Source organism: Leptopilina boulardi, unplaced genomic scaffold (assembly GCF_019393585.1).
Source record: "Leptopilina boulardi isolate dan_hultmark-lab unplaced genomic scaffold, ZJU_Lbou_2.1 LbouV2_214, whole genome shotgun sequence".
NCBI lineage: Eukaryota > Metazoa > Arthropoda > Insecta > Hymenoptera > Figitidae > Leptopilina > Leptopilina boulardi.
The window spans coordinates 4,140,889-4,164,009 of NW_026137768.1; the positions used below are offsets into that span (position 1 = coordinate 4,140,889).

The 23,121-nt window shown below is 28.4% G+C and overlaps 1 protein-coding gene across 1 annotated transcript in view; it reads right to left on the minus strand.

Annotated features, from left to right (window-relative positions):
- LOC127279242 (uncharacterized) overlaps positions 1–22,873 on the minus strand; it is a 59,172-nt gene extending 36,299 nt beyond the window's left edge. The window contains exon 1 of the mRNA XM_051301479.1: positions 22,725–22,873. Within this exon, the coding sequence (XP_051157436.1) occupies positions 22,725–22,873 (149 nt within the window). The remainder of the gene's footprint in view (positions 1–22,724) is intronic.
- Positions 22,874–23,121: the final 248 nt, after the last annotated feature.

Genomic DNA, 23,121 nt, shown 5'->3' on the forward strand with positions numbered 1-23,121 from the left:
TAACCTAACCTAACCTAACCTAACCTAACCTTACCTAACCTAACCTTACTCTAACCTAACCTAACTCTAACCTAACTCTAACCTAACCTTACTCTAACCTAACCTAACCTAACCTAACCTAACCTAACCTAACCTAACCTAACCTAACCTAACCTAACCTAACCTAACCTAACCTAACCTAACCTAACCTAACCTAACCTAACCTAACCTAACCTAACCTTACTCTAACCTAACCTAACTCTAACCTAACCTTACTCTAACCTAACTCTAACCTAACCTTACTCTAACCTAACCTAACTCTAACCTAACCTTACTCTAACCTAACCTAACCTAACCTAACCTAACCTAACCTAACCTAACCTAACCTTACTCTAACCTTACTCTAACCTTACTCTAACCTAACCTTACTCTAACAGAACATAACCTAACCTTGTAAAAAACTTGGGTTGGGTACATTTGACATGGAATGACCCATACTGAAGACAGAGGCGAAATTTTTTTATAATATAGAGAGATTATTACCTATATTATAGGTAAAAATTAGAATCAGTGGAAGTGAAAGTGAAAATTACAATTAACGGAAGTGGAAGGGAAAATTAGAGTTAGTATAGAAGTAAAAGTTAAAATTATATTGAAAATTAAAAGTAATGGAATTAGAATTGAAAAATATGATTTAAAAATAAAAAAAAAAATTAGTGTAAGTGAAACTAAAAATTAGAATCAGTGGAAGTGAAAATTAAAAAAAAAATTAGTACCTATATTACTGGAAATGAATGTGAAAATATAATTAAAAATTAGAATTAGTGGATGTGAATTTTTACTGTAATTGTCACTTTCACTTCCACTAATTCTAATTTTTATTCTTACTTTTACTTCCACTGAATCTAATTACTTCCACTGATTAAAAAATAGGGAATGTGGATGTAAAATAAAAATGTCTAAAAATTATAGTAAAGTACAAGTGAAAGTAAAAATGAGAGTGAAAATTAGAATTACTGAAAGTAAAAGGGAAAATTACAATACAAGTGCGACATAAAAATATAATCAAAAATCAGAATGAGCGAAAATGAAAATGAAAGTCAGAATAAGTGGAAGTGAAAAGTACTATATATGATTGAAAATTCGAACCAGTGGAAGTGAAAGCGTAAGTGAAAAATCGACTGTCAATTTTTAAATTTAGTGTGTGTTACTTTTACAATGAAATTTTTACTAATCAACTGATCTTTTATAATATATTTATAATCTACTATTTTATTATCATTATTATTATATTATTTTTTCAAAAAAATTTCTAAAAAATAAAAACTAATTTTTCTTTAAAAAAAAAAAAAAATTGACTTATTTTAAAAAGTTTTAACGGAAATTCTCTTTCAAATGATATTTCTTTAATCTCCTTCCGGCTAAATAAATAGAAATTTCTGCTCCCGATAAAATGGAACTTTTTTCGAAGTGTAAAAGTAGGACGGCATCTTTAATAAGAGGGTGAATAAAAAGCGGGGTGAAAAAAAATTATTAAAAAAAAGAAAAAAAAAAAAAAAAAAATGCTGAAGAAAAAAAAGAATGGAAGGGAGCAAAAGAGAGATATAGCGCGATTTGATTTTTTTCGAAAAAGCTCTTCGATCCTCTCTCTATATAGTATATAGCGGATTTTTCCTGTCAACCGGAAGTAGCTGGCTATCGGATGAAGGGCGGGTGCTTTTAAATATAGGCTGTAACGCCTATGGCGCGTTATCAAAGGATTGGAAGCTAGTCGAAGCGCCTCTGCATGAAATTTTGCGTGCATTATAAATGCACAGAGAACCGAGAGAGAAAGAGAGAAGGAGAGAAAGAGAGAGAGATAAATCAGTGTATGGAAGATGAGAAAAAGTGTATACGAGAGAAAGGGAGCGAGAGAACAAAATCAAGAGAGAGTGAGAGAGCGCCTTGCAAGCCCAACGGTGGGTTAGGTTAGGTCTGAAGCGTTGGTTGGTCGGACGCTGGTCTAACCTACCGTAACTCTATAAAAATAACGGCTCAAGTCATCTTTGTTGCACTTTCTCATCCCGATTATCACCATCCTTTCTTCCCGGTGGCTGATCTTCTTTTCCTCGTTGCACTCGACTTTATGCGCCTGGGTGCATCTCTTTTTAACGCAGAGAACATCGAGCGACGGCAGCGTAAATCGTAAAAAGTGAAGCCAAGAGAGAGAGAGAGAGAGACGGAATGTATGCGTGTGCGTGCAGAGCATGTGATACATGAAGAGACCCGGTTACACAGCACAAAAATCTCTTATAACTGCAAGTTCCCTTCTTTTGCGACTATACGCGCGTCGATATCCGATCGTTTTTCAACTTATAATACTTTGGTTACTTTGCCTTCTTCGTCGTCGTCAAGTGATAATAATTTTTATGGCGAGGGACTTCAATATGCGATAAACAAGATTTATTTTTCAAATGAATATTAGGTATTAAGAATTTCACAGTTTCCCTAGTAGAAATTTGTCCTAGCTATTTTAAAGGAACTGCCTAGTCGCGCTGGAGTCTGTCTAGTTACTTGACTGACCAGCTAGCTAAAAACTCGAATGTCATGTCACGCTTTTTTCATCAAGTTATTATCCAGCCCAACTTGATAATTATTTATCAATAGGACTTTTGAAAAACTAGTCAAATTAATTCTTTTAAATATTTCGAAATTCATTTAATAATAAGATTTAATGTAGTAAACACGTTTATTTTATGTAATTAAAAAAAATATTCCAATTATCAACAAAAATTATTATAAGAAAATATATTGCACTAAATATAGTAATTCGTTATAAAAATGTAATTTTTCATTCACAATTAAACTGGATTTAAAAAAAAAATTTACATAAGTAAAACGATTGAAGCAACATCTTGACCTGAACTGTTAACAACACTGAAACAATTATAATTTTTATATTAATATGAATGTCATAACATAAACCTTAAAACACTTCTCGCAGTTTCAACGAAAAAATCTTGGGGCTACCGGGGAGCGAACACGGGTCCGCTGGGCGGGAACGAAAGAAACGCACGCTTTACGCAACTCGGCCGTTCTGATCAGTGATATTAGAATAAATGCTTGACGTATTTCACTGTACCTAATAATATTATGAATTTGTGCATATTATTTTTATTATTTTCTAGGCAAATAAACATTTTAGATGTTTATTTGATTTTAAATGATTTACTTATAATTTAATTTAAACATTAGACAATTATAAAAAACTAATTACTAATTTTTTTTATTTATTATCCTCAAAAATTATATGTAAAATTTTATAAATAAAATTATTTTAATAAATTAATAATTATTGATATAATATAATATTATTATTATTATTATTATTATTATTATTATTATTATATTATTATAATATACTCAAACAGAAAAATAATATTCTACTATATTTGTAAAATTTGTCTGAAAATAATAATAATTGTTTAATCATTTTTTTTTAAAAACTAAAAACACTTTTTATTCAAGGTAATATTATTTTCATAATAATTTAATTTATTGCAATTATTTTATTATAATTTAATAAATTTTATTATTTTAAAAAAGCGCGCGCTATTTTGTCTTGGGCCAATCAAGTGATTTCAACTAAATATAGGTTATGTTCGTTTCTGATTCATGACAGCTGGCAAACATTTACAACAAATAATATTTTGCAAGTGTATATTTATTGCAATAAGATAAGTTATGCAAAAAATATATATGTGGAACAATAATTTACAGTGATTTTCATAAAATGAATATTGATTTAGATGCTCTGGAAAGCAAAGTTCATTTTTTCTTAAATTCAATTTTTTCGACCACCGAGATATTTCGATACATTTTCATGTGTTTTGTATGCACTGTCTTTTTTTGAGAAAGGAATATTAATATTATTATTATTAATTTTTATAAACAAGTTGTAATTTTTTTAAATCAAGCAAGCGAAATGTCAATACACAAAATCCTAGCATAGCTGTCCAGTTACTAGACTTATTGAAGCGCCACCGCCATGACAAGGATATGAATTTAATTTCGAGCAGCACTGGACAGTGCCATTAAAAAAACTGGATAGCTTTGAGTCGTGGAATTATCAAGTTCAACTTGAATTTCTTTCAAAAAGCACTGATCAGTAACTTCACAGTTATTTATCAGTTCAGCTAGAATCAGCGTCCGCGAGAAAAACTGTCAAGTAACTTGAGTCAATCTAGTGCATCCACGACAAATTTCTACTAGGGTTAATGAGTTGTAAATTTTAATCGAAACGTTTTCTTATTATTAATTCTATATATTTCGCACTTAATTATAGGTACATGCAAAAAAATCTTCACACACTGTAAAAAAATTAGGGAGTTAATGTTACTGGGAGTTGGGAGTTAAAAATCAACTCAAAAAAGGAGTTAAAAATTAAATTAACTCCTTAAAACCAACTCCCTTAGGCATAAAATTAACTCGAAAAGCATTAACTTTCTTTCTCTTCAACTCCAAAAGGGTGGGACTTTTATAGCATCCCCTAGGGAGTTGAAATTCAACTCCATTTTTTTTACAGTGCATGAAACAGCGATAAGTTTCTCTGGAATAGCGAAAACTTTCGCTGTTCTAGGTGAAGATTTTTTTGCGCGTAGTATAGGACTATAGTTGTATTCTACACTGTAAAAAAAGGAGTTGAATTTCAACTCCCGAAGAAATGCTATATAAAAGTCCCGCACCCTTTTGGAGTTGAAGCGAAGGGAGTTAATGATTTACGAGTTAATTTTAGAAAGTTAGTTTTAAGGAGTTAATTTAATTATTAACTCCCTTTTTGAGTTGATTTTTAACTCGAAAACTTTAACTCCCTAATTTTTTTAAAGTGTATTTAATAAATATATTTTATAGGGTTCGGAAATATATTTATTGCTTTTTCTACAATTACAAACATGGACAAAATTCAAGTTTTTAGTCTGTAAATAAAGGGAGTTAGATTTTAACTCCCAATGGGAGTTTAAAAAAGTCCCACACTTTTGGAGATGAAGCAGATGATATGATATGCGGGAGTTAATGATAAAATTAATTTAATATTAACTCACTTTTGGAGTTGATTTTTAACTCCAAAATTTTACTACCAACTCCGGTTGTCATTAACTCCCCAAATTTTTTAACAATGAATTGAAATTTTTGTACTATACACTGTAAAAAATTTAGGGAGTTAACGGCACTAGGAGTTGGGAGTTCGATTTTTCGAGTTAAAAATCAACTCGAAAAAGGAGTTAACCAAGAGTGGAAGGAAGTTCAGGTTAGGGTGTTCAGTATCAACTCTCTTTTGAGTTATTTTATAATGAAGGATCATATATTCTCCAACTCGTGTAAGGAGTTAAAGTCGAACTCCCTAATCTGAACTCCCTTTGCTATAACTCCTTAATGGGTGGGACTTTTATAGCATCCCATGGGGAGTTGAAATTCAACTCCTTTTTTTTACAGTGTACTGTAAATAATTTGTGGAGGTAATGTCACCTGGGATTGGGAGTAAAACTTTTGGAGTTAAAAACCAACTCCAAATGTATAAAAAGGTAACATTCGGTTAATTGTTATCATTATAAAATAAAAGTTCAGGAGTTAATAACAACCACAATTGGGATTAAAATATTTGGAGTTAAAATCAACTCCATAAAATTAACTCCCTTTGCTTTAACTCCAAAAGGGTGGGACTTTTATAGAGCCCTATTGGGAGTTAAAATATCTAATTCCTTTTTTTCGCAGTAAAACATATTAACTTCCTAGGTATAAAATTAACTCCCTTATCATCAACTTCCTTTGTTTCAACTCCTAAAGGGTGTGACTTTTATAGAGTCCTGTTGGGAGTTAAAATCTAACTCTCCTTTTTTCAGTGTAATTGTAGAATTGTACTAATTTAAAAAAAAGGGTGATAGATTTTAAATCCTAACGGGATTCTATAAAAGTTACACCTTTTTAAAGTTAAAACAAAGGGAGTTAATCCTAGTATTAATTTACTTTTAGAGTTGATTTTTACCTCTAAAAATTTTACTTCCAACTTAGGTTGGCATTAACTCCCCAAATTTTTTAACTCCTACAAATGTACTCCTAAAGTTAGATAATGGCAACTAGAGTAGGGAGTAAAATTTTTTTAGTAAAAAATTAACTCCTTTTGTTTTAACTCCAAAAGGGTGTTACTTTTACAGAATCCCGTTGGGCATTAAGATTTAACTCCTAAGTTGAGTTTAACTTTTGAAACGAAGAAACTTGATGCTAAAGCAGTTAGTTTTATGCCTATATATATAGTTAAGGCTGTATAAGAGAGTTAATCTAAAGTTAACTCACTTTCGTAGTGGATTTTTAACTCCAAAAATTTTACTCCCAACTCCAGTTGCCATTAAATTATTTATAGTCTACAGTAAAAATCCCCTAATTCAAAAAGCTTTAATTTTTACACTGTAAAAAATTTGAGGAGTTAAAGGCAACCGGAGTTATATAGGAGTGAAATTTTGCTTTAACTCCAAAAGAGTGGTTTTTTTTATTTGTTGAAATCCTTTAATGTGGATATTTTTGCGGTAAATGACCAGGGTTCATGTTTTATGAAGTAAATCTTGATTGCAACAACACAGTTTTGCTCTTGGTCTCGATTTTACTCTACTGTGAAAGCTATCGCAGTATCTGATGAAAGAATAATAAATTAGATTCCAGAGATTATGCAAACTACACACATGTGTGTTTTTTTAGCTATTGTATTAATGTACACTTGAAAACAAAATATATTCAAATCTTTTATTTAGTAAAATTATTTTTAAAGAAATGCATTTTCACACTGAAAAAATTATTTATTTAATTCAAGTATTCGGTTATACTTATTGCCTACTATCAAATAAATACCATAATTTTAAATTAAAAAAAATTTATTTATTTACACAATCGAATTATGTTAAGAAAAATGTACGAAATATCATTTAATTAAATCAAATAATAATTATTTATATAATACAAATAAATATTTATTTGACAATAGTCAAATAACAAATTATTTGATTCAAATAAATATTTTTTACACTGTATAATAAATAACAATTAAACTTATAATGATAAATAAATTAAAATTTAGAATAATAAAAATTGTTGAATCAGAAAAATTTAAAGCACCCTATTTTATAAAAAATTGAGGTTAATTTAAAAATAAAAAAAAAATGTTGTGTTCGTGCAAGCTTTACTTATAGGTACTTACCGTGAAATTGTTCGAGATTCAATGTCTACGATTGAAACTCTATATATATATATATATATACAAAGAGTAAAACGGGAAGTTTAGTTGAAATTATTATTGATCCAGCTTGAAATCACTGGGGCTAGCTAAAAACTGTGGATTTTTCACCCTCGAAAAGGCAAGTTGGTTTTTTTCAAGTAATACACATAGCATGAAATGCGTTCCCATGAAAACACGTGTTTACGGGCACGTACACGCCCCTGCACTCTCTGGATTGGGGGTAGGTATGGGTTACGCAGAACCTCGTGTATATGTTTTGTTGGGGTAGGCCTATGCCTGGCAATGCGTGGGCGTGGGTTTTGCTCCACCCAATGCAGCTCATCCTCAGGGGGAAAAAAGCAAACTTTACCCTCTCCAGATTTTCATTTGGCCTTCCTACCGGCGCACTGCAACCCCCTTTTGATTTTAATTTACCCTCTATATATATATATTTATGAAACACATATCGCGATTATTCCCAATTTTCAATGTCGATTTCAATTTTTTCACATTTTTGTAATTGGCATTCAAAAAAAAAAAATTTATTAATTAATTAATGTAATAATTTTTACATATATTTTTGGTAAGATTAATTTTAAAAAATGTATTTTTTATCCGAAAATTTGACTCAAAATTTATTTAACGGAATTTTAATTTATCCATTTTTTACGTGATAAAGTTTGATTCAATTGACTTAATTTGTATTTAACCTTTTTATTTGACTTAAATCGTATTTACCTAAATTGTTATTTAATACAATTTTTGTTCGAAATTTTTATTTGGCCTCAACTTTTATTTAAGAGAATTTTAATTTTTCCATTTAATCAAATTTATTACGCGACAGAATTTGATTTAATTCGCACTCAATTTGTATATTTAACCAACTTTTTATTTGACTCAACTTTTATTTATCTAAATTGTTATTTGATACAATTTTTATTTAACCAAATTTTTTATTTTGTTCAACTTTAATAGAAAAATTAAAATTCTGTTAAATGAATGTTGAGTCAAATAAAAATTTGGTAAAATAAAAATTATATCAAATAACAATTTAGGTAAATAAAAGTTGAGTCAAATAAAAATTTAGATAAATACAAATTAAGTTAACTAAATCAAATTCTGTCGCGAAATAAATTGATTAAATGGAAAAATTAAAATTCTGTTAAATAAAATTTGGGTCAAATAAAAATTAATCAAACTTTTTTATTTGGCTCAATGTTAATTTAACTAAATTTTTATTTGACTCAATTTTTGTTAAACTAAATTGTTATTTGACTCAATTTTTAATTTAACTAAATTGTTATTTGACTCAATTGTTATTTGACTCAATTTTTAATTTAACTAAATTTTAATCAATTTATTACACTCAGAAAAAAGATATGTTTGAACCAAATGTACCATTTTTTTATATTTACCCAATTTTTTGGTTAGTTCAAATAAAATTTGTTTTATTCAAATAAATATTTATTTGATCTAAATAACTGTTTGGTTTATTTTAATAAATTTTTTGAACAAAGAAAAATTTGATTGAGTTATAAATAAACGTTTGGTTTTTGCAACCAAATGTTTGGTTAACTGTATATATCAATGCATTTATTTTGTTGATTTAACCAAAATTTGGTTGCTTCAAACGAATTTTTTTCTGAGTGTACTCGACAGAATTTGATTTATTTAAAGATAATTATTATTTTGCTAAATTTTTCATTTAACAGAATATTCATTTAGCCGAACTGTTATTTTGTTGAATTTTCCTTTGAACTAATTTTTATTTATAATTGAATTCATCTTTGATGAATTAAGTTTTAATTTAACCAAATTTTCATTTAGCCAATTTTTTATTTGACAGAATTTTTATCAGATTAAAATTTATATTTAGTCCAATTGTTGCGTTTGTATAGAATTTTTTAAAATTATTATTTAACCAAATTTCTATTTAGCCAAATTTTCATTTAACAGAATTTAATTCATTTAGCCAAAAATTATATTTGACAGAATTTTTTTTAGAATAAATATATTTTTTAACACAATTTTTATTTAGTTCAATTGTCGTTTAAAGAAATTTTCTTTTATTATTTAACGAAATTTTCATTTAGCCGAATTGTCATTTTACATTTTCGTAGTAAAAATGTAAAAAATTAAAATTTTCTTCTGTCAAAATCCAATTTATTATTATATAAAATGTTTGCGAGTGCCAAAAAACGATTTTTCAATAAAAATTAAGAAAATAGTATTTTGTAAAATAAATTATATTTAGCGTTTTTATTGAAAACTAAATTATTTGGAGGCATGATTATCTCTTAAGGGCATAGGTCAAAGTCGATGCAATTTTTTCATTTAAGTTCTATGTAAAAATTGCTTCGACTTTGACATGCCCTTAAAAATCATTAGTTGGAATTTTCATTGTGAACAATTTTATTAAATATTATTATATTTTTTAGACGAATTTTCATTTTTCAAATTAACATTTGTCGGAATTTTCTTTTTTTTTAATGAATTTTTGATTAACAGAATTTTTAGGTATAATTTTTATTTGTTAGAATTCTTGAAAACGCCGCGAATTTTTATTTGTCCGTAATTGCAAATGCCCGAACAAACAATCGATTTTGGCGCGATTTTTAAAATCCACCAATCACGATTTTCTTGACAACTTTTTGATTGGTGAATTTTAAACATCGCGCCAAAATCGATTGTTTGTATTCGGCCATTTACAATTTCGGACAAGTAAAAATTCGTCCTTTTTATAAGAATTCTTTATACAATAAAAATTTGATACCTAAGAATGTTGTTAAGTAAAAATTTGTTTAAAAAGAAATTCTCTGTCAAATGTAAATTCGAAAAATGAAAATTCGTGTAAAAAATAATTATATTTCTAATAAAATTCTTTAAAATTTTAAGTAATGATTTTTATGGCATAATCATATTATTTTGGGGGCAAAAAAAGTAAGACCTTTTAAGATTCCAAAACTGAGTATAAAAAATATCGTTTGTCAAAAAAAGTTGAGTTAAATTTCGTGAGGAAGGTTATTATATATTATATTACGCAGACAATGAGGAAAGAAGGGCCCAAGACATGTCTTTAGGTTAATAAAAAAAAAAAAAAAAAAAATTGACTTGAATCAAGATAACCTCTTGGACGGATGCACCTTGAATTCGTAAGGTACACTGTCCGATGGGAAATTGCTACAAGTCGTCCTTGATTTTGGGTGTCCTTGCACCAAGCCAAGTTAAGGAGGGACTCTTTATATTCTCCGGTTCCTCAGCGCGTGTATAGTACTATATATATATACCATCAGAATGTACATCGTCCATGCTTCCTCTCTCACTCCCCTTCTTTTTTGCAACTTGTTTTTCTTTCTTTGCTCATTTATTTATCCTTTTGGGCCGGCGGCCGCTCTTTGTCCCAGGGCCGACTCTGTGTATATGCACAAGGCGTGCACTGAACTTATATACACCATCGTCCACTGCAGAGTTGGTCGCTCATCTCAAATACTTTTGCCAAGGTACTGACCTAGCCATACACTGGAGAACCGACCAACTTTCGTGTACAGTCCCATCAAAACTTTTCTTCTTCTTCAAAAAATAATATATATTTCTAAAATCTCCATAAAAATCATTACAATTAAAATTTTCATTTTAAAGAATTGTATTATTATTTTTTTATAGACGAATTTTTATTTTTCGAATTAAAATTTGTCGGAATTTCTTTTTTTTTTAAAAAAGAATTTTTAGGTAATTTTTATTTGGTAGAATTCTTAAAATGCCGAATTGTAATTTGTCCGAACAAACAAATTGACAAAAAAGATTTCGTCAATTTCGGACAAATGAAAATTCGGCGTTTTAAAAATTCGTTGATAAATTCAAAATTCATAGTGAATTGGAATTTCTGTCATTTAAAAATTCAAATCACATATAAAATTTAATTATTCTCTTATAATTTAAAAAAAGAGTTTTTTTATTTACACAATCGAATTATGTTAAGAAAAATGGACGAAATACCATATTTAATTGACTTAAATAATAATTATTTAATACAAATAAATATTTATTTTATAATAGTCAAGTAATTGATTGACAAATGAAAATTCGGCGTTTTAAAAATTCGTTGATAAATTCAAAATTCATAGTGAATTGGAATTTCTGTCATTGAAAAATTCAAATCACATATAAAATTTAATTATTCTCTTATAATTTAAAAAAAGATTTTTTTTATTTACACAATCGAATTATGTTAAGAAAAATGGACGAAATACCATATTTAATTGACTTAAATAATAATTATTTAATACAAATAAATATTTATTTTATAATAGTCAAGTTATCGATTGAATTCGGCGTTTTAAAAATTCTATCAATTAAAATGTGGCTTTTAAAAATTTGAATTTTTAAATATATATGCGAATTTCTAATTCGCACCGAATCTGAATTTTTATTATTATTATTTATCCGAATTTGATAAAATTCTTCAAACGATAAATCATCTTCATTTGTCCTAAATTGTAAATGACCGAATAAACATAACCTACAAAAAGGATTTCGGCGCCATTTTTAAAATTCAACCAATCACGATTTTCTTGTTAATTTCTATGATTGGTCATTTTTAAAAAAGGCGCGAAATATAATAATCTAAATTTTTATACATTTTCGCCAACATTTGCTCCGGAAGTAGAAAAAATTTTCTCCTAAAATATAGTAAAGTTTACTATTTTATATAAATAATAATATAATAAATAAAAAAATATAAAATAATCTATATATTCTTGATATTTAAGAATATTTTATTTCGGAGTGTTGAGAAAAATTCTAACTGAAAACTAGAGTGAATTATGCTTTTGTTGTTTGTAAAGTGAAACCTCGCGATTTTTTCTCGTGTATATATAATATGCAGAAGCGCGTCTTGAAGGACTAGAATTTCCTGCTTCCGGCGCTAAAAACGGAAGTCTCGGCGCGTCGCTCGTTGCAGCTGCTTTCGTGCAATTGTCGTTAACAAAAATGTTCCACAGATACCTCAATATTACACTGAGAAAAAAAATTTAGTGTTTGCAACAAAATATTGTTTGGTTAGGCAATTTTGGTTCTTGTAGCCAAATTTTGGTTGGCTGAAACAAAGTCATAGAGTTATCTCAACCAAATATTTGGTTAGGCCAACAAAATTATTTGGTTGAACATTTTTAAATTACAACCAAACTTTGGTTTCGACAACAAAATAATTTGGTTAACACAACAAAATAGTTTGGTCTAAAAAACCAAATGATCGTTTGTTGTCCTAACCAAAATTTGGTTGCGACAACCAAATAATTTGATTCGCACTTTTACACAAACTTATTATTTCCCCTTTTTTCCCAAAAAAATATATTCTTAAATTCAATTTCCTATATATAAATATAGTCAAATCATTTGTTATTCGAAAATTTTATTGTTTAAAAAATAATTTATCGATTCAGTTGAGAAAATCAATTTTTTATTTAGTTTGTAATTTATATATTATTTTATTTATTTATTTGCAATTTATTAACAAATTTATTTACAAATTTATTTATTGGTAATTTATTTTTGACAGTTTTTTTTTTTTGAAAGAATTTATGTTGAGAAAACTCCGAGGTTTTGAGGAGAGAATAGTTTTGAATGAAACAATGGCCACGGAAAGATCGAAAGGAGTATATAGAAGGTCTTGAAAAAAAAAAAAATGTGCGCTTGGATGGGCCGAGGCAGACGATGGTGGCAGCTGCTAAACTCAACCAATGGCCTTCTTTCGAATCATCTTATTCGCATAATACTATGGTTCCACACCGAACTCTATTTACCAGTAGCCCTTTTGCAAATTTTTCTTTTTCTTTTTTGCCTGATAAATATAATTTTTTTTTTTTACATTCATAAAAAAAACAAACAAAAATCCAACGTTTATTTCCCTGTACTTATGCGTTTTGTTAAAAATAAACATTATTCTTTTCAAAACTAAAGTCATTATATTATATTAATGACTATAATTTCCTTATTATAATTACAATGGGGAAAATTATATCATAAACTGCAACTTTGTTAATACAGTTATTTTTTTCATTAAAAAAAAAAATGTTACGCAACTTTCTATTACTTTTTTATAACGGAACTATAATAGTTTTATTCCTCTGCAAAAAAAATTTTTTAGTATTTATATAGAGATATAAATAGAATTGTGGAAGTCAAAATAGGATTTTTTTAGGATAAAATAAAAAAAAAGGAATGGAAAATAAGATATAGTTTAGTGTAATTGAATTTAATAGAGAAATGTTTGAATAATAAAGTTCCTAGTGTAGGTTGAGTAATGCGATCCGAGAAGTAAATCTCGGTCTGAGACGCTGCAGCAGCGGCGCTTTAGATTGGTATATGGTTGTTGTATATTGTAATTTCACTGCCAGATACGGTAGCTACGGTAACGATTACTCCTAGGGTAACCACGTGCTGTGATCGATCACTGATCCCGATTATAGGCGTCTGATAAATCACTCGTACCATTGCGTTATAACCCAAGTAACATCGCGACTCGACTCGAGCTTAATAGGTAATAATTAACAACTTAGAATCTTATTAATTAACTCCATCGATCGATCGACTTATATATCTCATATATATATATTGAAAATATGTTCTTGACTCTTGGCTTCAATTCCCATAAAAATATTTCGAATCATACCTTAATATAACCATATTGTCTGCCAGGTGAAAAAATTAACGTTGCTAACGTTACTAATGTTACTAACGTTACTAATGTTACTAACGTTACTAACGTTACTAATGTTACTAACGTTACTAATGTTACTAACGTTACTAATGTTACTAACGTTACTACTGTTACTAACGTTACTACTGTTACTAACGTTACTAATGTTACTAACGTTAGTACCTATAAAAAAATTAAGAGTTTCTAAAATATATTCTCGCAGAAACTTTGCCACTACTTTCCCATTACCACTTTCACTTCCACTTCCACTTAAACTTTTTATAATTTTCATTCCTATTTCCACTTCTACTTTTTCTAATTCTCATTCGCACTTCCACTCTTTCTAATTCTCATTCCCATTTCACTTCCACTTTTTCTAATTTTCATTCCCATTCCTATTTCCACTTCCAGTTTTTTATATTTATTGCCACTACCACTTTTTCTAATTCTCATTCCCACTTTCACTTCCACTTCCATTTGTTCCAATTTTCATTCCCATTTTATTTTCCACTTTTTTATTTTCATTACAACTTTTTTATATTTTCACTCGCACTTCCATTCCTATTTTTTAAATTTCCATTACCACTTTCACTTTTTCTAATTTTTATCCATTGTAATTAAAAAAAGTGGAAATAGTTGTGTAAATGGAAATTAGAAAGAGTTTTTTTAGTCGAAATGGCAACAGGTAATCAAAATTATAAGTGGAAAAAATGTGAGTAGAAGTGGGAATGAAAATTAGAAAAAGTGAAAGTGGAAGTGGAAATGAGAATTAGAAAGAGTGGAAGTGGGAATGGAAGTGCGAATGAGAATTAGAAAAAGTGGAAGTGGTAATGTAAATAAAAAAGTGGAAGTGAAAATGGGAATGAGAATTAGAAAAAGTGGAAGTGGTATAATGTAAATAAAAAAGTGGAAGTGAAAATGGGAATGAGAATTGGAAAAAGTGGAAGTGAAAACGGTAATGAAAATAAAAAAGTGGAAGTGAAAATGGGAATGAGAATTGGAAAAAGTGGAAGTGAAAACGGTAATGAAAATAAAAAAGTAGAAGTGAACTAAAAAAATTATTTATTTGATTCAAGTAATCGGTTACCTGACCATTATCAAATAAATAATTTTAATTTTAAAAATAATTAATTTATTTACACAATCGAATTTTCACACTGAAAAAATGATTTATTTGATTCAAATAAAGTAATCGGTTACTTGACCATTATCAAATAAATAATTTATATTTAAAAAAATAAGTTTTTTATTTACACAATCGAATTAAGATTTAATTTTGTTATTTGAAAATTGTTGAAGAATTTATAATTTCAAGAAAGCCGGTTTATCTAGGTTATAAAAAAATTTAAACAACTAATTGACGAAACATTTTGTAAAATAAAAATTTAAAAATTATATCGGTTAAGTAAAAAATCGGGTTCATTTAAATTTAACGTAAATTCAAAAAATAAACTAATCCTCTGAGATTTATAGAATAATTTATAATTATACATTAGAATAGAGGGATTTTCAAGTAAAAAAAAAATTAAAAACGATATTAGTTAACAATAACTAATTGTTGAGTAATCGATAAAATCATTGATAACCAAAAATTTGGCCTTTTATGTTTTTTTTTTAAATCCCTAACTTTCTATCATTACAAGTTTCCAATTTAAGATATATATATATATACACACAAATGTTGAAACTTTGTTTCGAATTGGATGCTACACCAAACTTTAAATTTATAAGCTTTCCGGAATTGAAGGCTTCCAATCGAGAACGCTTAATTAAAAATAGTTTAAATTGAAAGGCTCCAAAATGTGTGATTAATGAAAATTACTCGCCTTCGAAGTAATTAAAATTATCCAAAGTAAAAAAATAATTTACCAACTCTCATTTAAATTCGTCCAAATTGTATTTAAATATTTTCAAAAATTTGTAATAATAAAAAAAAACAATTAGAAATAAATAATTTTTTTCGTTTGGATGACAAAAATTATGAATTGCATAATATGATTTAATTATAAATATATAAATAATTTAATTTTAAATATTTTTCAAACTCGCAATAAAGAATATATATATAATGTTGGGAATTAGTGTCAATACTTGGGAGTATAAATAATGCGTTGATATAGTAAATTAATATATGCAAATAATCAACAGTTGATTTAAATCTCACTATCTGATGCATTCTATAATTCATGTGAAGTAATCGTTTATACCTTTTACTCAGTAAAATCACTGCACTCTATTATGACTGCAGCAACGCTCGTAACTCTTATATATATATATACATTCGCTTTTATATATATATATATATATAAGAAGCTGCGCCGAGATGACCTAACACGCAACCGATGAGTTACTGCAATTGCGCATATCCAAATATAATGTAATTCATGTTAATTTAAAATAATTATATTATTACTGATTCGTTTCGATTGTAATCAAAATAATATTTTAATAAATATAAGTAAAAAAGAAAAATATATTAAATACCCAAAAGTAAAAAATAACTTTGAACAATTAAAAAATAGTATATTTCCTATAAAAAATATTCTTATTTTGTTTATAACTCAAAACGTTAAATTTTTATTGTCGAAATTTTTAATTAAATTAAATTTAATTATTAAATAATATAATTATTGAAATACGAATTTTTTTTTTGAGAAATTATATAGTTTTTGTTTAGAGGAAACTTTTATTTAGTTTTTCTTTAAAAGAAAGCAAAATTTATGTTAAAAATAGAAATCAGTTTGGTATCAAAACGACTATATATGTAATTTCGAGAATGCAAGAATATTTTTAAAAGTTTAGAGAAGAAATATAAGCTATTTGTATTCGGAGACGAACTTGATAGCGATCCTTCTTGTGTGATTCTGCCTTTAGGAATTCAGCCTGCTTCCAAATAGTCCAATTACAAGATCCCTATATATATATATATATATATGCTTGTTAGTCTGTGATTTGAATAGAATTTAAGTCAAAAACAGTTACAAATTTGAATATTATTGTTATATGCCGTAGATAAAAGTGGAAATATTCATAACTTTTTGAACTTGTTCAAAAATTTGCAAAAGAATGTTATACATATATATATATATTTAGAAAAAAATATTTAACTCAGATTATTTGTCCAAATTTTCATTAGTCAAAATTTTTATTAGTTCAAGTTCCTATATTTGTTCGAATTTCTGTTTGTCTAAATTTTCATTAATTCAAATTTATAATTGTCCGAATTTTACATTGGTTTAAATTACTATTTGTCCGAATTTCCATTAGTTCAAATTTCTATTTGTCCGAACTTTTATTAGTTTAAATTTCAAATTGTCCGAATTTTAATTGCTTTAAATTTTTATTAGTTCAAATTTTTATACGTTCGAATTTCTATTTGTCCGAATTTTTAACAATTCAAATCTCTATTTGTCCAATTTTTAATCGTTTAAATTTCTAATTGTCAGAATTTTCATTGGTTTAAATTTTTATTTGACAGAATTTTGATTAGTTAAAATTTTTTTTTGTTCGAATTTTGATTAGTTAAAATTTTTATTTTTGTCCGAATTTTGATTAGTTCAAAATTCTATTTGTCCGAATTTTTATTAGTTTAAATTTCAAATTGTCCGAATTTTAATTGCTTTAAATTTTTATTAGTTCAAATTTTTATTCGTTCGAATTTCTATTTGTCCGAATTTTTATCAATTCAAATCTCTATTTGTCCAATTTTTAATCGTTTAAATTTCTAATTGTCAGAATTTTCATTGGTTTAAATTTTTATTTGACAGAATTTTGATTAGTTAAAATTTTTTTTTGTTCGAATTTTGATTAGTTAAAATTTTTATTTGTCCGAATTTTGATTAATTCAAATTTCTATTTGTCCGAATTTTTATTAGTTTAAATTTCAAATTTTCCGAATTTTAATTGCTTGTAATTTCTAGTCGTTAGAATTTATGTTTGTCCGAATTTTTATCAGTTCAAATCACTAAATTTGTCCCAATTTTTATTCGTTCAAATTTCTAATTCTCCGATTTTTCATCGGTTCAAATTTTAATTGCTTTAAATTTTTATTAGTTCAAATTTTTATTCGTTCGAATTTCTATTTGTCCGAATTTTTATTAATTCAAATTTCTATTTGTCTGAATTTTCATTATTCAAATTTTTATTTATCCGAAGTTTGATTAGTTCAAATTTCTGATTGTCTGAATTTTTATATCGTTTAATATTTCTATTTGCACAAATATTGTTAGATGACAGAATTTTAAAAACGCCGATTTTGGATCTGACCAAAATTGCAATTAGCCGAACAAACATATAGAAAATTTCGGCACTAATTTGAAAAATTGACCGAATTCTGACATTATCATGCAAATTTTGATATTGTCATAAAATTCGCACCGAAATTTTCAGTCTGTTGTTTGTTGCACCGTTTACAATTTCGGCCAATTAGAAAATAAGCGTTTTTAAAACTCTGTTAAATAATAAATACGTGGAAATAGAAATTCGGACGAATGAGAATTCGGTAAAATACAAATTCTGCGGTATTTAAAAATTCCACTCTCACCTAAAATTCTATTAATTAGAATGAAAATTCTGCTTAATAGAATTTCGACTTAATTAGCATATTCTTTTAAATATTAACAGCTATATGTAAAGAAAAATTCTATTAAATATATCCGATTTTCTAAGCTCGAAATATTTTAGAATCTTATTCATTTTGTTTCACATTTAAAAATTGTTTAAAAAAGAATATTCTGATAACACAGATAGGAAGAAAAAAAACAAAACTATAAAATTCCTTTCGTGCGTTCTCTTCGACTTTTCTTGGAAGGTTATTTTTAAGCGAAACTGACATGAGTAGTGTGCCTCTCCCTTTTCCCTTCAAAAGTTCTTTTTCTCTCTTATTGGATAGAGAGACTCGCGAATCAAGTAGCAAATGATGGAAGGAAGAGAGTTAGAGATGTTGATAGAAAGAAAGAATCTCTCTCTCTTTCTCTCTCTCTTGGGTAGACTTTGTTGGTTGGACAAGGGGGTTTCGAGGGAAGTAGAAGGGGAGAGGGGATTGGACGAGCAAGGCGCGCAGGGCAGTGGCACACAGCGGCCAAAGTTGCGCGTAGTGGGGTAGGTTGGGTCCGTGGGCAAAAATGGGGGGTAGTGGGACGCGAGGAAAGAAGAAGAAGAAGAAGTAGCGCTGTGCAACGTCGAAACCAAGTTGCGGCAGGTTCGGTTCGGGTTCGGCAAAGTTGGCTTTCGTTGGCAATCGCGCTCGTTCGGCGCGTGAAGGTCGGGATCAATGGCCGTAGGACCCTAGGAGTCAGAGTGGGGGAACACTTCGGGGCCCTAAGTGGGGATGGACTCCAGTTGCAATTCAAGTTGGGTATACCAAAAGAGGAGAAATTGAGTTGGCGCATCATAGGTGAGGGGTGGGGGGGGAGAGAAGAGGTTTTATGTACATGTTTTCATTGTGTGCGAGTCGAAAAAGTGGGGACTGATCGCATCGCCCGGTATTTCGTCTCTTCTCTCTTTTTACAACAACTCTTCTCCATTTTGCAAACTTCACGGCCATAAAATATATTTCATTATACTATTTGGCTTTTACTCTTTTCCAACATTTATATATTTATAATTTGAAAAAATATTGATTTTCTTTTTCAAAAGTGAAAATTGCGTTTCTTTTGCGAGATACGGCAATTGAAGAGAAATTGGATAGTATATTGGAATCACTATTTTTCACCTTATTCTATTTCATTAGAAGCCAGGCTTGTCCTTCAATTAAGGCTACTGATTAATGGCAACTATCGAGGGAATAAATAGTGGAAGGGATAAGGGATCACTGACCTTTAAGATTTACTGTTTTAATTCTTTTTTTTTTGCGTATTACAATTTTCGATTATTATTTCTTCTAAGAATAATGTTATAATTAGAAATTATGAGAATTTCTTCCATGAATATGCAAAAATCTCTTTCACTTATGGCAGAAATCGCAAATGTCACTTAAAGTTCAATTAACTTTAAAGCTGTTCAGATATATACCTAAAGTCAAAGCGGCCGATACGTATATATACACACAGAAATCCTGTCACTCTCGCTCTCACGATCATTATCTCCGCCATTTACATCGAATTACTCGTGCCAATGATTTTCGACATGGCAAATACGGCATACCTGCTTAGATCGGTCGTTACCAATAGACATCGTGTTCTACGACCGTGACAATTGCCATAGACGATTAATTAGCAATTGGTCGTGATAGGCTTGTCCTTATAGTGGGCACGCGTTTCATGAAGGTAAGATCAGGGGCGACTGAATTAGGACACGTTCACCAAAGAGAGGGTTGAGTGGGCGCGGAAATGATATATATAAATATATATATACACTCTGCGCTCTGCTTTAGTATGAGAGTAAGAGTGAGTGAGAGTTATTGTGTGCTGGAGGAAGGAAAAAAGAAAAAAGAGAAGGACAAGGTTATAACCGACCTACCCTAAATTCCAACTCTCTTTATACCATCCAAGTGATTCTTTATACCACTTTTTTGGAGTCTTTTTTCCCCCCCTCCACCAGAGTTGCTTTATTCCACCGCAGCACGCATTGTACATATATAACACACGCGGGTCCTTGCCTTCTCCTGCTCTTTCGTATGTGAAATTACATATATACCTTTCTTTTTATATTTTGTGCACTCGCTCATGCCTTCTAGCTATACATATACCTCGGCCTAACTTCCATTCTGCAAAATATATATGCAACCAATTTTCTTATGGCGAATAATAAAATTATCAAACTTTTAATCTATTTTAATTTCTGTCTTATATCTTTCGTGTTTTTATTCTTTTTAATATCTTTGTAATTATTTTTATTTTTATTCAAAGGAAAAATTTCGTTTTTATATTGTTTATGATTACATAAATATATTTTATAAATTAATATAAATATATTTATATTATTATTTATATATTTCGATTTTAAATTTTAATTTTATATTATTAGAGTCCCTATGGGAGTCAATTATGTAAATCAATTTCCATTTCCACTTTTCCTAACTTTAATTCCTACTTTTACTGATTCCCACATCCATTTCCACTTCCATTTTCATTTCCACTTATCTTATTTCCATTCCTATTTCTTTTTTTATTTGAACTTTTTCCAATTTCTACTCCTACTTCCATTTTCACTTTTTTTTACTCCCACTCCCACTTTATTCCAATTTCCATTTCCGCTTTTCTAATTTCTACTTCTACTATAATTTCCACTTTTCCAATTTTCATTTTCACTTTCTTTTAACCCACCATTTTTGCCAATTTCCTCTCTCACTTTCATTTCTACTTCCACATTTTCCTATTTTAATATTCACTTCCAGTTTTCATTTTAACTTCCACTTTTTCCGACTTCTACTTTCACTTCCACTTTTCCAATTTCCATAACAAACATCTTTTTAACCCACCACTTTTTTCCAATTTCCTCTCTCAGATTCATTTCTACTTCCACATTTTCCTTTTTTAATATCCACTTCCAATTTTCCTAATTTGAATTTCCGCTTTTCCCGATTTCCACATCCCTTTTCACTTTTCCAATTTCAATTCCTATTTTCATTTGAACATTTTCCAATTTCTACTCTCACTTCCATTTCCGTCCTTTTCTAATTTCTACTCCTTAGTATCATTTCCACTTCCACTTTTCCAATTTCCATTCCCACTACCTTTTAACCGATTACTTTTTTTCAATTTTCTCTCCCACTTTCATTTCTACTTCCACTTTTTCGATTTTCAATATCCACTTCCACTTTATTCTAATTTTCACTCCCACTTTCATTTTCACTTTTTCAAATTTCCATTTCCATTTCAAAATTGGAAAAGTGGAAGTGGAAATAAAAGTATATATATGTAGTAGAAATCAGAAAAAGCGGAAATATAAGTGTGAGAATAGAAATTAGAGAAAGTGGAAATGGAAATTTGGGAAAAAGTGGAAGTGAGAATGGAAATTGGAAAAATGGATGTGGAAATTGAAATTGGAAAAAGTTAAAATGGAAAAAAGAAATAGGAATGGAAATTGGAAAAATGGAAATGAAGGTGGAAGTGGAAACGGATGTGGAAATTGGAAAGTGGGAATTAAAATTAGGAAAAGTGGAAGTGGGAATGGAAATAGGAAAAAGTACAAAAAGTGGAAGTGGAGATTGGAATAGAAATTAAAAAAATTGTGAATAGGAATGTGGATGGCAATTAGGAAAAGTACGAGTGGAAATTGGAAAAAATGGACATGGATTTACATAATTTACCCCTGAAGAAGAAATATCGATTTCGAAACATTGAAGAAAATAATTTATCATATAATCTTCATCCAAATGTCATCGTTTTTATTTCCAACCCATATAAATATCACTGTAAAAATTTTTTTGTGTAAAATTCCCAAAATTCTGATGACCCAAATATATTTAAATCATATATAGTTTAAAATATATATATTTTATTTTTCGTCACACAATTTTCTGGAATTCTAAAAAGAGTGCGGGAAAAAAAATTGTTTACAGATTCACCGTTCATTGTTTAATATATGCAAATTCCAAATGAACACGCATACTGTATACTTGTTTTGTTGGTAATAATTTTGCCATTTATGTTTTTCTAATAGTTTGTTATATAAACTAATCACATTCCTATATATATATATATGTATATATTGAGCTTGATGTCGTGCCCGCGATGTTTATATATATATATATATGTGTGTGTATGTAATTTTCAGTTTGCTATTGAATAGACTTTGCTGTCTCTTGAATCTAAAATCTCACGCAATTCTGTACAAGGTTTAGACTTGACTATATCTGCATACCTTTGAAGCGTATCTGGTATCTCCAAGGCCAAAAATGTTACTTTCATATTGACAACCAACCTAATTGCCAGCCCATACGAAGAGAAAGATTGCGTTTGAATATCAACTCTTAAAGAATTATCATACCACAGTTTTTCAATCCAACCCATTTTCCATACTCTCAAGAGACAATTTTTTTTTCTATTTATGAAACATATAAACTTTTTTTTTTTACTTGGCGAGAGAGAATATTATTTTATATCTTCAAGAAACTTTATTCTTGCGACAAAAAATATTTGTCTATAAAATATTTTTCTTTGTTGCGACAAATTTTCTTTTTTATCACTAAATTTATGTATTTTAAAAATTATTTTGATAACAATACATATATTTTTACAGCAAAAAAGAAATTTATCAG